The sequence below is a fragment of the Mus pahari genome, chromosome 1 (genome assembly GCF_900095145.1).
Source record: "Mus pahari chromosome 1, PAHARI_EIJ_v1.1, whole genome shotgun sequence".
Taxonomy (NCBI): domain Eukaryota; kingdom Metazoa; phylum Chordata; class Mammalia; order Rodentia; family Muridae; genus Mus; species Mus pahari.
The window spans coordinates 28,347,593-28,362,657 of record NC_034590.1 but is presented as its reverse complement, the minus strand read 5'-3'; the positions used below and the strand labels follow the sequence as shown (position 1 = coordinate 28,362,657).

At 40.3% G+C, this 15,065-nt stretch overlaps 1 protein-coding gene across 1 annotated transcript in view; it reads right to left on the bottom strand.

The window, feature by feature from the left end:
* Positions 1-8,132, bottom strand: part of Oca2 (OCA2 melanosomal transmembrane protein) — a 254,536-nt gene extending 246,404 nt beyond the window's left edge. The window contains exon 1 of the mRNA XM_029541048.1: positions 7,888-8,132. Coding sequence (XP_029396908.1) covers positions 7,888-8,132 — 245 coding nt within the window. The remainder of the gene's footprint in view (positions 1-7,887) is intronic.
* Positions 8,133-15,065: the final 6,933 nt, after the last annotated feature.

Sequence of the window (15,065 nt, the reverse complement as noted above, 5' to 3'; positions counted from 1 at the left end):
TCCTCCATTGGGGGCCCTGCGTTCCATCTAATAGCTGACTGTGAGCATCCACTTCTGTGTTTGCCAGGCACTGGCATAGCCTCATACGTTTCTTGTGCTTTATATCCTACCATATGTGCAGATACCTACCTGCTCATCCATTTATTCACAGCAGCTAAGACATGAATCAGCTTAGATGTTCATTAACTGACTAATGGAAAATGAAAACATGGTACATACACAATGGAAATTTTATATTCAGCCATAAAGAAAAATTAAATTTTCAGGAAAATTAATGGAAATTATAGTTTTGAAATGAGGCAAGTCAGGTTCAGAAAGACAAAATGTGGGACATTCTCACTCACATATGGTCATAGCTTTAAATTTTCAAATGTGTGTGTTTGATAGAGGCTAGAAAGCTAGAACTGGAGCATGACAGAAAGGGAAAGAGGTGCTGAGGAGGTGAATAGGGAAATATATATGCCAGAAAGTAGAAGGGGCTAGCGGTAAAACGGCTTACGTGTAGATAAGGATGGAAGAATGTGGAGAAAGAGGGGGTTTGCAAGAGTTAACCAAAGCTAGAAATGTATATTTAAAAAAACCCACATGAAGATTCATTTTATAAGGTAGTTTTAAAAACCATAATGATGATGATGAGATGATGATGATAGAGTTTAAACAGAGGTACTTCATGTAGATGGATAATGTTATTTCAATAAGGCACGGATTATTAAAATTTTCACCACCCTGGGCAGGATGCCTCTCTAGAAGTTACTAGTCAGACTGATCCTTGAGGCCCCAAAACAATACATGTTATTGCCACTGCTCTTGATTATCTATCAGAAATAGAGAGTATGACCCTACTGCTGGTGACACTGAGTGCTTTGGTTGCAGGACACAGAAAAATCAAGCTAGAAGTGGGATGAAAGCTCAGCCTTCCACCATTACCCTCACTCTCCACTGCTAGCTAGTTTTCACAGTGCTAGATGGTTGTATGCTATGCAATGCAGACTGCTGGGTGAGAAAATTAATCAATAGTATTACCTGTCTGTGAACCCTATATGCTATACAACTGAGCAGCCAAATGAGATGTATCCGCTGACACAGTAGTGGTATAGCTGTTATAGAGGTAACCAACTACTTTCTACCTGGATTTAAGACCCACTCCAACCTGAGAGGATCCACGCCTGGTACTTTAAATTTGGTCAAAGCCTGTGGCTAGGGATATCACAGGCCTGTGGGGAAGTTACTATTGCCCTTTGGCTAAGTGGACATGCTGTGCTATTCAAGCTGCCTCCTGAATATATATTTATATTTATTCCCATGGATTAGTGTTGCTCCCTACTTGGGGGAGCTTTGTTTTGCAATGGATGGGTGGCTACTGAAGAAATTCAGAACTAGTCAAAGTGTTGAGAATAGGTGATTGTTCAATGGTAATTTATTCAAGGCTCAGAGAACTTTGTCAAAGAGGGAGCAGAAAGACTGCAAGAGTTGGAGGGTGGAAGAGAGTGCTATGGAAAAGAGTTTGCCTGACAACATCCTAGCATGGACACGGAAGGACTCATGAGGCTCTGCTCACCCTGCCTTGAGAAGTTTTTGGGAATTGATGTCTCCTAGGGGAGGAGACATATTTTTTGCAGCAGCATAGATGTAGTTCACTTGCTAACCAGTAAATGCCCTTCCACCCGTGCTCACATAAGCAACCTTAAACTCAGTGAGTGAAGAACAACAACAACAAAAAAAAAGAGTAATTGGGGATAAATAGGCATTCAACAGGAGGGACCAAGAGAAGATAATTGGTTAGACTGATTAAAATATAACACATACATAAAATTGTCAGAAATAAAATTTGTTTGAAAAAAGGTTACAGTTTATATATATACATATATAATTATATATAATATATTTATAAATATATATTTTTATATGCCAAAGTGTATATATATTAAATATATAACTGCAGATGTTCATTATACCTATTATATATCTATAAAACAATATTTAAATATTGATATAATACATTTTACCATCATAACAGCAATTGAAAAGGTATTTTAACATTTACAACACGCAAGCTGGCAGCATTTTTTTAATTTTTTTATATTTTATTGCTTTTTGAGAATTTTATGTATGCATATGGTATTTTTTAGTTATTCACTTTACATTCCTTCTGCTAACTTCTCCCAGATCCAGCCCCCACCCACTGCCCCTTCCCAACTTCGTGGCCTCAGTTTTTTTTTTTAATAGACATTTGAGTCCAGTTTGTGCAACCCATTTATTCACTGTGAGGGAGTATCACCCTTAAGAAAATTGCCTCCCCTCCCCCAAGAAGCCATGAACTATCACCAGCTCCTCGGCTAGGGTTGGGGCTCATGGGCCCCTCCTGTTCCATACTGAAATGTTGCTTGATCTTGTACACATTTTATGTGCCCATGAACTCAGTGGTCCTGTCATATCTAGAAGACGCTAATTCAGTCCAGTCCTCCCCAACCTCTGGCTCTTACAATATTTTTGCTGTGTCGTCAGTTGTGGTCCCAAACCTTGGGGCAGAGGTGAGATACAGACATCCCGTTTTTGAATGAGCACTCCACGGACACTCGTTCTCTCCAGTTTGATCTGCACTAACAACTGTCCACTGCACCAAAAAACTGATGAGGTCTGAGGGCTACACTAATCTTTAACTGTAAAAATACATACTTAAGAGGCAATTTCACCCCCTTGGTCCCATTTTACTTTCTCTGGTGTCTGTGGTTTTTTCAAGCTATAGGCTCATGTCTAATGACTCAAAGCTAAGATAAACAAATAAGAGAGCATCTTAGGGTTTCTATGGCTTTGAAGAGACGCCATGATGGCAATTCTTATAAAGAAAATTAATTTAATTGTGCATGTCTTACAGTTTCAGAGGTTTAGTCCATTATCAGCACAGTGGGAAACATGGTGTGTGCAGGCAGACATGGTGCTGGAGAAGAAGCTGAGAGTCTGGATTAGCAGGCAGCAAGAAGAGAAAATGAGACGCACTGGGCTTGCCTTGAGCACGTGAAACCTCGAAATCGCCCCCCTCCCCAGTGGCGCATTTCCTCTAACAAGATCACACCTATGCCATCAAGGACACACCTGCTCCAACAAGGCCAAAGCCCCTGATAGTGCCTCTCCCTGTGGATCTATGGGGGCTGTTTTTACTCAAATCACCACAGAGAGAACATGTAGCATTTGCCACTTTCATAAACCAGCACAACTTCTAAATAGCTGTATTTATAAGTATTTTACTCTTCATCAAAGAAGCTTCTTTTTGCAGCAGATGAAGAGCATTTTTTCAGAGAACACCAGACCGTAGATAGGGTGCCCAGCCTCAACTGATATACCTACAACACAACCCCTATTCCTAAGGCTCAGGGAACATCCCAGAAGAGAGATATTGTAAGAGAAGAGAAAAATCGTAAGAGCCAGAGGACCAGGAAGCTGCTGGGAGATGGTGTCTTCTGTGTATGACAGGGAAGCTGAGCCAATGAACTCTCTTGTTTAGAACTTCCCAAGCTAGATCTCCATAATGACAACATCAGTTGACGTGACAACACAGATGAGGGAAATCTCACAAGACCCTACCTCTAGATGAAGAGCTACAAGCAAGTAATGCATAGTGAAAGAGAGACAGAGAGGCAGAGAGGCAGAAAGAATATCAATCTACTCCCTGATAGGTACTCATTCTCAAGGATCAGCCCTAAATGCCATAGATAGATAGATAGATAGATAGATAGATAGATAGATAGATAGATAGATAGATAGATAGATAGATAGATAGATAGATAGATGAGGAGGTAGATAGATATAGATATAATTTTAAACAAAGAGGACATGAATTTGAGAGGGAGTGAGTGTTAAGTCTCAAACAAACTGGGACAAGTCTTAGTATCAGTGGCTCCTCCCAGCACTTCTCACCCCACACCCTACCCTAAACCTCCCCAACCCAGAGGCTGGGCTTCAGTTTCCCTTCCCCCAGCTTCTGATCCCTATATAACCCAGCCATTTTGGCTACCACCCTCTTAGTTCCTACTTCCTTTCTTGGCCTCTAGATCCAAGGCTCCTCTCATAGATGACCCCCCTCTCTCTTCTCTTCCTCTCTCACTCCCCTCCTCTATGGCCTGGTTCACTCTAGAATCTTCCAGATGCTCTGGCTGTTTCCCCTCGTATCTACGATAAAACCTTCACCGCAGCTATACCTCAGAATCAGTCCTGTCCTCATTCTTCATTCAGTGAAGAGGACATGGGCAGAATTTGAGAGGAGAGGGGGGAGTAGAAACTCTGTAAATGTAGTATTTGTGTACAAAACCCTCAAAAACATTAAAAATTTTAAATTAAAAGACAAAGAGGATTCCGAGTTTGCCACTGGCTGATAAAATGTTTGACAGATGTCAAAAGTTACTGTGAATTGTACACCAGATGGAATTAATTAACATTCCAGCTAATGGTGGAGGAAAGAAATAGCTCCTTGGAAACGTATAAACCACCAACTCTTGCAGCTGTGTGCTAATGACAGTACAGTTGCGGAGAGGAGACTGCATGACCCTTCTGTGCTTTCATTCTAACTATAAGTGTTGGTGGCCTCAGAGCAAAGCAAATGACAATACAGCTCAGAAAGGAAACAAGTAAGAACTGATTGAGAAACACGAAAGAATTGCACCCATCAGACATTCGTAAATAGGCTGGAGGCAAACACCAGCTGTAACTGCGTGATGCTTTCAAACCCTACAGAGCCATTCCTGCCTTTGTTTTCAGTACTAGGGACTGAACCCAGAGCAAGCTAGGCAAGCACTGTACTGCTGCTGTATCTTCACCTACATCAGCAATTAACAACAACAACAACAACAAAAAACTCATATAGCTACTAAGAAAGCTCACCATTTATATGAAATTCAAAACTAATATATATGTTAAGTTTTGCAAATCTATATTTCCTAAAAGCCTGTGGTCTACCCTTCTTCCTTGGAAAATGACCTAAAGACAGTGTTGTAGATTGGGGAAGAAGGAAATGGCAAGAATCCACTGGCCAATTTCTTTAACCAGACAAGTGACACTCAGCTATCAACAACCATGACACCAAGAGACTATTTTAAGGAGCAGAGAGATGGTAAGCTCCTACCCAGTAAAGCTGCCGGTAAGGCATCACAGAAGGCACAGGAGAGTCTTCAAGGCAGAGTAAACTTGAAGTATGTAGCTAGACAGACGTGAGGTTATTGGATGGCATTCCATTTTTAACCCAGGCCCAAGGTTCATCCTTGAAGCAGTGGTTGACAGAGGCTGCATGGTGGTAGGTGATGGCGCATGCGCCCTGAGACCTGAGGAAGCCCTTTTGTCTCTCCTGGCCTGTAGAATAGTTGTTGCCCTTCAAGAGCCTGATGCAGCAGGTTGCAGCAGATGTGCAGGCACCAAGGCTGCTGACCCTGGAGCCAATGCTCAGAAGCAGCTGCAAGTATCAACTGCATAAGTTGCTAAAAATGACACTAAGGAGCCATGAGAGTCTCCCTGAGAGAAGTCACAGTGACTGTTTCTCTAATTTCAAGCTTAATGGCTTCTTCCCAAAAGACTTTAAAACCAATCTATTGCTGTTACCCCCTCAGCCGGAAAAGACACAAAACACACACACACATACACATACACACTCACATACATACATACACACATAAACACATACATACATACATACATACATACATACATACATACATACATACATACGTACATACATACATGCATGAATGATACTAAAGGACTCTTATTAGCAGTCCCAATGTGTTCCCAGTGTCCCCCAAAGCTGGGCACTGGGCAGGGGAGTCTGTTTAGAGATTAGAAAAAAGAAAAACAAAGTCTTAAAGAAACTCAAAAGGCTAGAGAAAACATGATAAAGAACAAGAGAAGATGACAGTTAAATATGGAAAAAGACTGTGAAGAGCTTATACAATAGCAGCAAGCAGAACTGACTCCTAACAGTGCTGAGGCCCTTCTGAGCGAGACAGGTTACTTGCTGCTTCTGTGAGAGCCAGTGAAGGTGTGTGTCTGAGTAAGAAACCAGACTTTATTCCAAAGACTGCAGTAGAGGAAAAGCAGGAATAAAGAGACTCCATATGAAGAAGCTAGCCAAAAACAGCCAACGAGTTCACTGGCAGAGAAGGGGCTCGGGAAAGGCATATGAAAGCTAAGCAGCTCTACCCTCACAGTGAGCCTACAGCTCTCAGATGCCTCAAGTCCAGTTACTGCTTACAGTAAGACCGTGGAGTGGAGAGAGATCCCACTTTGTCACACCGTACAATTATAGGGCATCAGATGGGCACCATCTTGACAGAATCTGTTGTTAATAACTAAGTTCCTTGGTGGCCCAACAGCAGGACCTATCCACAGGTGGAGGGGTTTCAATTTGGCTTAACGTAGCTGCTGGGGAATAAGAGGCATAGAAAGGTGGATTTTGTAGAACTGGAGGACTAGCAAAGGGTGCAGGTGGCAAGACTCTAACTTTGACAAGGTGTGAGAGAAGATAAATAGCCCCACCATCAAATAGTCAGGATCGGGTCTCATCAACTGAGAATTAGCTTAGAGTCTGATAGCTCGAAGTCTGAGGCCAGTACAGGTCAATACATTTTAATTTAAGAATGCATTCAGATCATACATCACAACTGACTTTTTTATTTTCTATTGGACACAAGGTTGATCAACATGTGCAAATCAAAAAGTAAAATTCAGCACATATGTAGACTTAAGGAGAGAAATTACAGGATCATCTCAGTCAATATAGAAAAGCTTTTGACAAAGTGCACCATTCTTTAAGAAGCATACATTCCAGAAATCTCAGCTTCTTTGATAAATAGAGTTCCAGAAGAATGAAACTTGATCCATGTCTCTCTCTCTAAACAGGAATCAATTTAAGATGGAGCAAAGACCTTAGTGTAAGACTTGAAATTTTGAAATCGCTCGAAGAAAACATAGGCTTGACACTTAAGTATATCAGTGTCTTAGTCAGTCACTGTTCTATTGCTGTGAAGAGACATCATGACCAAGGTAACTGTCATAAAAGGAAACATTTAGTTGGAGGCTTGGCGTACAGTTTCAGAAATTTAACCCATTGTCATCATGGTGGGGAGCATGGTGGAAGGTAAGCAAGTCCAAGAGCTACATCCTGATCCATAGGCAGAGATGAAGCAAAGCTAGGCCTGGCATGGGCCTCAAAGCCCACCCACATTGGTATATTTCTTCCAACAAGGCCACACCCACTCCAACAAGGCCATACCTCCTAATTCTTCTCCAATGGTGCCACTCTCAGATAACTAAGCATTTAAATATGAGCCTATGTAGGCCATTCTTACTCAAAACTCTACAGTTGACATAGGCAGGGATTTTTAACCAGAACTCCAGTAGCACAGAAAATAACCCTAAGAATTGCCCAAAGAAAGTAAAATTAAAAGTAAAAAAGTGCATGAAGCTAAAAAAAAAAAATTCTCCACAGCATCAAAAATAATCACTAAAGAAACAGAACATGTGAAATAGTTTTACCAACTGTCCATCATGACGGGATTAGTACCCAAAATATAAAGAGAACTGTAAAAATTATCCTATTCCAAAACACCACAAACCAAACAATCATTAAATAGGCTAATGAACTGAATGGACATTGTGAAGAGAAGAAACTTAAAAGCCAAAGGATTACTTGAAGAAGTTCTCAGCAGACTCTGGTAACAGGGAAATTCAAGTTAACACTTTGAGACTCTGTTTAATCTCAGACAGAACATCTGAAATTTTCCTGAAAATGTTTCCCATAAAATGGAGGGAAAGTATGTTTGTAGAAACTTAATATTTACATGCCTATTACATACCTATTACATGCCTATTATATACCTATTACATGGGCTGTTTCACACTCACCTCCCGTTCATGAGGAATGAGCCAAACTCTGTATGTTCAGGAACACAGAGGCTCTTCCCAGCAGCCTCACCAGCATATGGGATGCAGGGATCTGCCTGGCCCACCTTGTGGTTACTGGTAGCAGGTTTGACTGTCAGCAGCCGTCCTGGGTCTGGGCAAGTCGGAACCGACAAAGCAGATGTCTGGTGTAGCTCTACTTCCAGCACGGCTGAGGCCAGCCTGATATCTTTGTTCTCTAGGTGCATGTCCCTGTTGCTGATCTGTCTGAGTCAAACAGAAAGAGACCACTTACTGTCGCTGAAAGGCAAACTGTACAACCAGAGGGTATTTAAAACACAGCCCTTCTGGTGGTCCAAAATTCAAGTCTCATACAGAAGGCAGTGTGTGCTTGTCTCCAAAGAGTGATATCTCAGCCATTTCATGCTAGCAGTGGTCTGCACATTCTATAATAGGATATGTTACATTTGATGTGTTTATTTTTAAAGTTTTATTTATTATTTTTTACATACAATATATTTTGACCATATTCTTTTTCCCTCCCCCAAAGTCTCCTACCTCTTCCCCACCTACTGATCCATACAATTTTATGCCCTTTCTTGTTCAAAACACAATACAAACAACAACAACAACAAAAGAAAACCAAAACAAACTACCACACACAGAGAGAGCTATGAAACTTGTGTTGGGCATTTGACCTGCTCTGGAGTGTGGATGATATACCCAGTGTCATTATGTCGGAGAAAAGTGATTTTACTTTTTCTTCAGCAGATATCATTTGCAAAAGTCTTCTTAGTTGGGGGTTGGACTTTGTGTCTACTTTCCCTTCTCAGTACTGGGATTTAGAATACAATAAATCTTGGGATGTGCATAGTATGAAATACCATGAGACCATGAAAGTTATAGAGATGGATATTCAGCAATAATTGTAAATATTAAGAATATATATAAAAGACAACCTATGCTTTATGATATTTCTACTAAAACAAACATGTATAGATTATATGTGCAGAACGTCAGATCAAGCAGACCTATTCTTCAAAGCATGGCTGCCTCCGACTAGGGACGGTATAGATGACTGAAGGTTTGCATCTTTCTTTCTTTGTACAACGATGTTTACAGGTTTTGCTTCTAATTGCATTGAGAAGGTAATAACTGTTATAAAGATGAGGAAATGTACTGTAACTGCCATTGGGGCTTACTTAAAATTAGTTGCTGCTTTTATTTTTCACATTTTATAGCATCCAATAGCTCAAGAAACAAGCTTTGGCTGTGTAGCAATCTGGTTTGTTGTCAACAGCTTCTGTGAAACTACGGATGCCTGAGGAAGTTTTGTAATGCTGAGAAAACAAAGGCTTGTGCTTCTCTTGTACTTAATATAGTATGTGTGCCCACTACTCCTGGTGCCAGGATTTATCTGCAGCATCCACCATATACTTTAAGATGAGATTCCTGTGGATCAAAGCTGAGTAGGGGTTCAGCTAGACTCCAAACAAGTACAGGACAAGTAAGTTACATCTGCAGCTAAGTAGACAAGAGTTACACTTTCAATTTAGAATGTCCACAAAGCGCCTACATGTTAAAGGCTTGGTCTTTAACCCATGGGGCTCCTGGGACAAGGAAGAACCTTTTAAAGGTGAGTCTTAGTGAGAGGTCTTCAAGAGACATGACTTTAAAGAAGTCCATGGGGTCCCAGCTCCTCCTTTCTCTCTCCCTTCTTGGCAATGAGATAAGGGGATTTTTTTTGTGATATGTTTCTACCATTATACATATACATGTACATATGCATATATAGATACATCATATACATACAATATATATATATTATATATATATTGTTATATATTGTTATATATATATAACATATATATATATATATATATATATATATATATATATATATATATTATCACCAACCTTAAGCAATGGTGTCACCCATCATAGACCTACACCTGTGGAACTTGGAACTAAAATAAAACTTTTCTCTTTGTAAATATGCTTTCCTCAGGCACTTGCTATAGTTATGAGAAGCTGACTAACATAACTAGACCCAAGCCTAGAGGATTTAAAATTTATGTCAAATATGAAAAGATATTGGCATTGAAAGAAGTCTATACATTTTTTGTGTCCAGCTATGCCTAGCCATGTTTGACAAAAAAAAAAAAATTTGCAGATCACTATGATCTGCCAGAATACCAGAGAGGAAACAGAAACCAGGGAACAAAACAAAACATCCATGCAACAAAGACAAACTCAAAAATCAGAACCTAGGTGCTGGAGAGGGGGCTCAGCAGTCAAGAACACCGACTTCTTCTGCTATGTCTGATGACAGCAACAGTTCACTCACACAAAGTAAATAAATCTTAAAACAAAAATAAAAAAAAATGAAAGAAATCAGAACCTAGACAAAGCCAGATGCCTGGGTACCGACATAAGAACACAATCAACAACAGCTAGAGCAATCTGTCATACCAGATCCCACATATCCTACTACAGCAAGAAAAACACCTTAAAACCAACTTTATGAAGATGATAGAGGTCTGTAAAGAGGAAATGAATACATTTCTTACAGAAATCCAGGAAAAGACACAAAAAGGAAAAAAAATTAATAAACTCCTTAAAGAAAGCTTAAAAAAAAAGTTGAAAATAAAATTGTTCAAGATCTAAAAATGAAAATAGAAGCAATAGAGAAAACACAAATTGAGGAAATTCTGTAAATGAAACAACTAGGTAAGTGTTAGGAACGACAGAGGCAAGCTTCACCAATAAAATATAAGAGTTGAAAGAGTGATTCTCAGGCATAGAAGGTATGATAGAAGAAATAGGTATGCCAGTCAAAGAAACTATTAAATCAAAAAATTTTCTGAAACAACACATCCAGGAAATTTGGGATACCAAACTTAAGAATAATAACAATAGAAGAAGGAGAAGATTCTTGGCTCATAGGCTCACAAAATGTTTTCAACAAAATCATAAAAGAAAATTTTCCTAACCTAAAGGAAGATGTAAATATAAAGGTACAAGAAGCATATAAAATGCCAAAGAGATTGGACCAGAAAAGAAAGTTCCCTCACTACTTGATGATGAAACACTAAACATATACAACAAGGAAAGAATACTAAAATCTGCCAGGGAAAAGGGACAAGTAGCACATAAAGGCAGACCTGACTTCTCAATAGAGACTGAAAAAGACAAAAGGGCCAGGACAAATGTCCTATAGACTCTAAGGGACAAAAGATGCTAGCCCAGGCTACTTTACTCAGCAAAACGTTCATTTGCCATAGATGGAGAAAACAATATATTCCACATATCTATCCCAAATCCAACCATACAGAAGATATTAGAAGGAAAACTACAAACCAAGGAGGTTAAGACACCCATGAAAACAGAAATGAATAATCTCATACCAGAAAAAGCAAATGAATGGAATCACACACACACACACATGCACACGCACACACGCACACACACACGCACACACACACACACCACCACCACCACCACCACCACCACCACAACAACAACAACAACAACAACATCAGGAATTAAAAATCATTAGTCATTGCTATTTCTCAGTATCAATGGACTTAATTCCCCAGTTGAAAAAAAAAAAAAAAAAAAACACAGGCTAACAGAATGAATTTGAAAACAGGATCATTCTTTCTGATACATACAAGAAACACACCTGAACATCAAAAGTAGACATTACCTCAGAGTGAAGAGTTGGAAAAAAGATTTTCCAAGCAAATGCACCTGACCAAAATGCAAGTTGGGGAAGAAAGGGTCTATTCAGCTTATACTTCAACATTGCTGTTCAAAACCAAAGGAAGTCGGGACAGGAACCAAAGTAGGGCAGGAACCTGGAGGCAGGAACTGATGCAGAGGCCATGGAAGGTGTTGCTAACTGGCTTGCTTCCCCTGGCTTGCTCAGCCTGCTTCCTTATAGAACTCAGGACCATCTGCCCAGGGATGGCACCACCCACAATGGATGAAGCCCTCCTCCACTGATCACTAATTGAGACATCCCTTATAGGTGGCTCTCATGAAGGCATGTCCTCAACTGAGGCTTCTTCTCTCATAAAGCTAGCTTGTGTCAAGTACACACAAATCCATCCAGTACATGGTTTATCTAATTGTTTACCTGATCTCGAGTTAACATTGGTAAGTGGTAACTATTGTGAAAATTATTCATTTCTTTTAGATTTTCTAACTTTGTGGAGTACAGGTTTTTAAAGTGTGAACTAATGATTCTTTGACTTTCCTTGGTTTCTGTTGCTATGCCCTCTTTTCTTTTCTGATTTTGCTAATTTGGATTTTCTCTCTCTGTGTCTCTTCCTTTGGATGGGGGTTTTTCAATCTTGATGATTTTCTCAAAGAACCAACTCTTTGTTTTGTTGTAGGAAATATTTTAAAAGATCATGATCCCAATTTTATAAATTCACAGTTAAATTAATATCTGCCTCAAGATCTAGGCAGCTTCCATTCTCCAGCTCTCTGACTCACAGCAGCCATCTTGTCTCTTTCCTCAGCAGGGGACCTGAGAACTTTCTTTGTTTCAAGATTCCCACGCTTGTGTCCATGTGACTCATCCCAGGGCTACCTTCTCTCACATAGAAAATAAAACTCTAACTCTCAGGCTAATAATATTACATTTCTAGTGGATTCTTGCCCAACATGTTGGTTCACCACCTGTTGTTGAATCCATCTTACACCTGTTACATCAATAACACAAATGACAGTTCACGCTGTGAGGATGTGAAACAAGGGAGATACTTCTCCACTGCTAATGGGAATATAAACTTGTACAGACAGTATGGAAATAAATATAGAGTTTCCTCAAAAATTTGAAAACCTATCTACCCCAAGACCCAGCTATGCTATTCCTGAACACATAACCAAAGGACACTCTATCATATCACAGTCATACATGCTCAACTATGTTCAAGGCTGCTTTATTCATAAAAACCAGGAACTGGAAAAAACTTAGATGTCTCTCAATCAAAGAATTGATAAAGGAAATGTGTTACATTTACACAATGGAGTATAATTCAGCTTTTTGATTTTTAAAAAATGACATCATGAAATTTGTAGGCAAATGGATAGAACTAAGGAAAAAAAAAATCCTGAGACAACCCAGATCCAGAAAAACAAACATGGTATGTACTCACTTATAAGTGGATATTAGCTGTAAAGGATAATCATACTACAATGCACAGATCCAGAAAGGCTAAGTAACAAGGAAGGCTCTAGGCTAGGTTCATGAATTTCCCCGGGAAAGAGAAACTGAATAGATTTTTAAGTAGATTAGGGCAGGTGGGGGTGGGAATAGGAAGGATAAAGTGGGGAGGAGATGGAGGGAGAGAGTACAGAGAGAGATGATTGGAACTGAAAAGCATTCAGGGAGTAATGTGGAAATCTAGTGTAGTGGAAACTCCCTGTAATCTATGAGGGTGACCCTTGTGAGAATTCCTAGTCATGGAGGATACAGAGCCTGAACTGCCCATCTTCTGTAACCAGACAAGGCTTCCTATGATGGGACTGGGACGCCAATCCAGACACAAACCTTTTAACCTACAATCTGTCCTGCTTGCGAGATGTGCTGGGGCAATGGTGGCAGAGAACTTGTGGGAGTGGCCAACCAATGACTGGTCTAAATTTGAGGCCAACGCTGGGAGAAGGAGCCCTTGGCCAACACTACCTGAATGACTGGGAAGTGTAGGCTGGATGACCCAGAGACCAGGGGAAGAACCAACAAAGACAACTGGAAAAAAATTAATGAAATGATTGCTAATGATTTCTATGTATATAGTTCTCTGCTCTACTCATAGATCGATGCCTAGTTCAGTTGTCATCAGAGAGGCTGCCTCTCGCAGCTGATTGAAGCTGCTGCAGAGACCCACAGCAAAACAATAGGCAAAGAGAAAGCCCAAGTTGAGGATCTCCATAGGGTCCCTCCCCTCGGAGCTCAGGGAACCCTATGGAACAGGAATAAGAGAAACTGCGGGAGTCAGAGGGGTCCAGGACACAGGCAGAGTACAGCCTGCAGAATCAACTCTGCAAGGTTCATAGAGGCTCACAGAGACTGAAGTGGCAGTCACAGTGACTGTATGGGTCTGTACTAGGTCCTCTGCATATATTTTAAAGTTGTTGGCTTGGTGTTTTTGTGGGACTCCAGAGGGAGTGGGGGTGTCTCTGACTCATTTGCCTACTTTGGGGACCCTTTTCCCCTTACTGTGTTAACTTGCCCAGTCTTAATGCGTGTGCTTGGTCTTATTGTATCCTGTTGTGCAGTGTTCCCTTGATGTCTCCTAGAGGGCTGTTTTTTTTTCTCTGGGAGGGGGAGGGGAGATGGAAGTTTATCTGGGGGAGAGGGGAGTTGTTCAGGGGAACAAGGAGGAGTGGAGGAAGGGGGAGCTGCAGATGAGCTTGACTCTTACAATATTTTCATCCTGGTAAGAGCAAACCACATGTATGTATGCATGTTACGAAGCACCAGTTCTGTTTTAGCTGATCCCACACACCAAAAATAGGCTCCAATATTTAAATGCTAAACAGACATTGCACTGTGCAAAGATGCCTAATAAAACTTAATTTTTTCATAACTAAGTATAATGGCATTAAACAGCAATTTTGAAACACCATAAATAGCTAGGCATGGAGGCTCACATCTATAACTCTAGCAACCAGCAAAGGCAGAAGAATGGCCATGAGTTCGAAGTCAGGCCCACCTAGGCTACAGAGCAAGATTCTATTTTTAAAGGTAAATAAAATTAAAAACCTAAAACAGTACAAAATAGATCATGACAAGTTAAGAGAGGAAGACCAGAGGATAAAGGAAAGAATTGTTTTAGTCTTATTGATGGCATTTTCCCCTGGTCTTTTACCAAAAGGCTCTGCAAATTCTATGATTGGTCTGGTTCAAGAGCATTGTCTTCTGTCTAAGCTAAATACTCTGGGCTTTTAGAGCTTTCCATTAAGATGGGTTTTGTGCAAAATACTTGAATCTCCAACTCTAAATCCACAGAGTGATATCTTCCTGCATGTGATGGTGTTAGGAGATGATCTTTGGAGAGAGATTGGGGACAACTGTATGTGATGGCATTAGGAGGTGATCTCTAGAGACGGGTTGGGGTCTACGGAGGAAGGAAGCCATGGGAATGGAGACTTCATGAATGGGATCA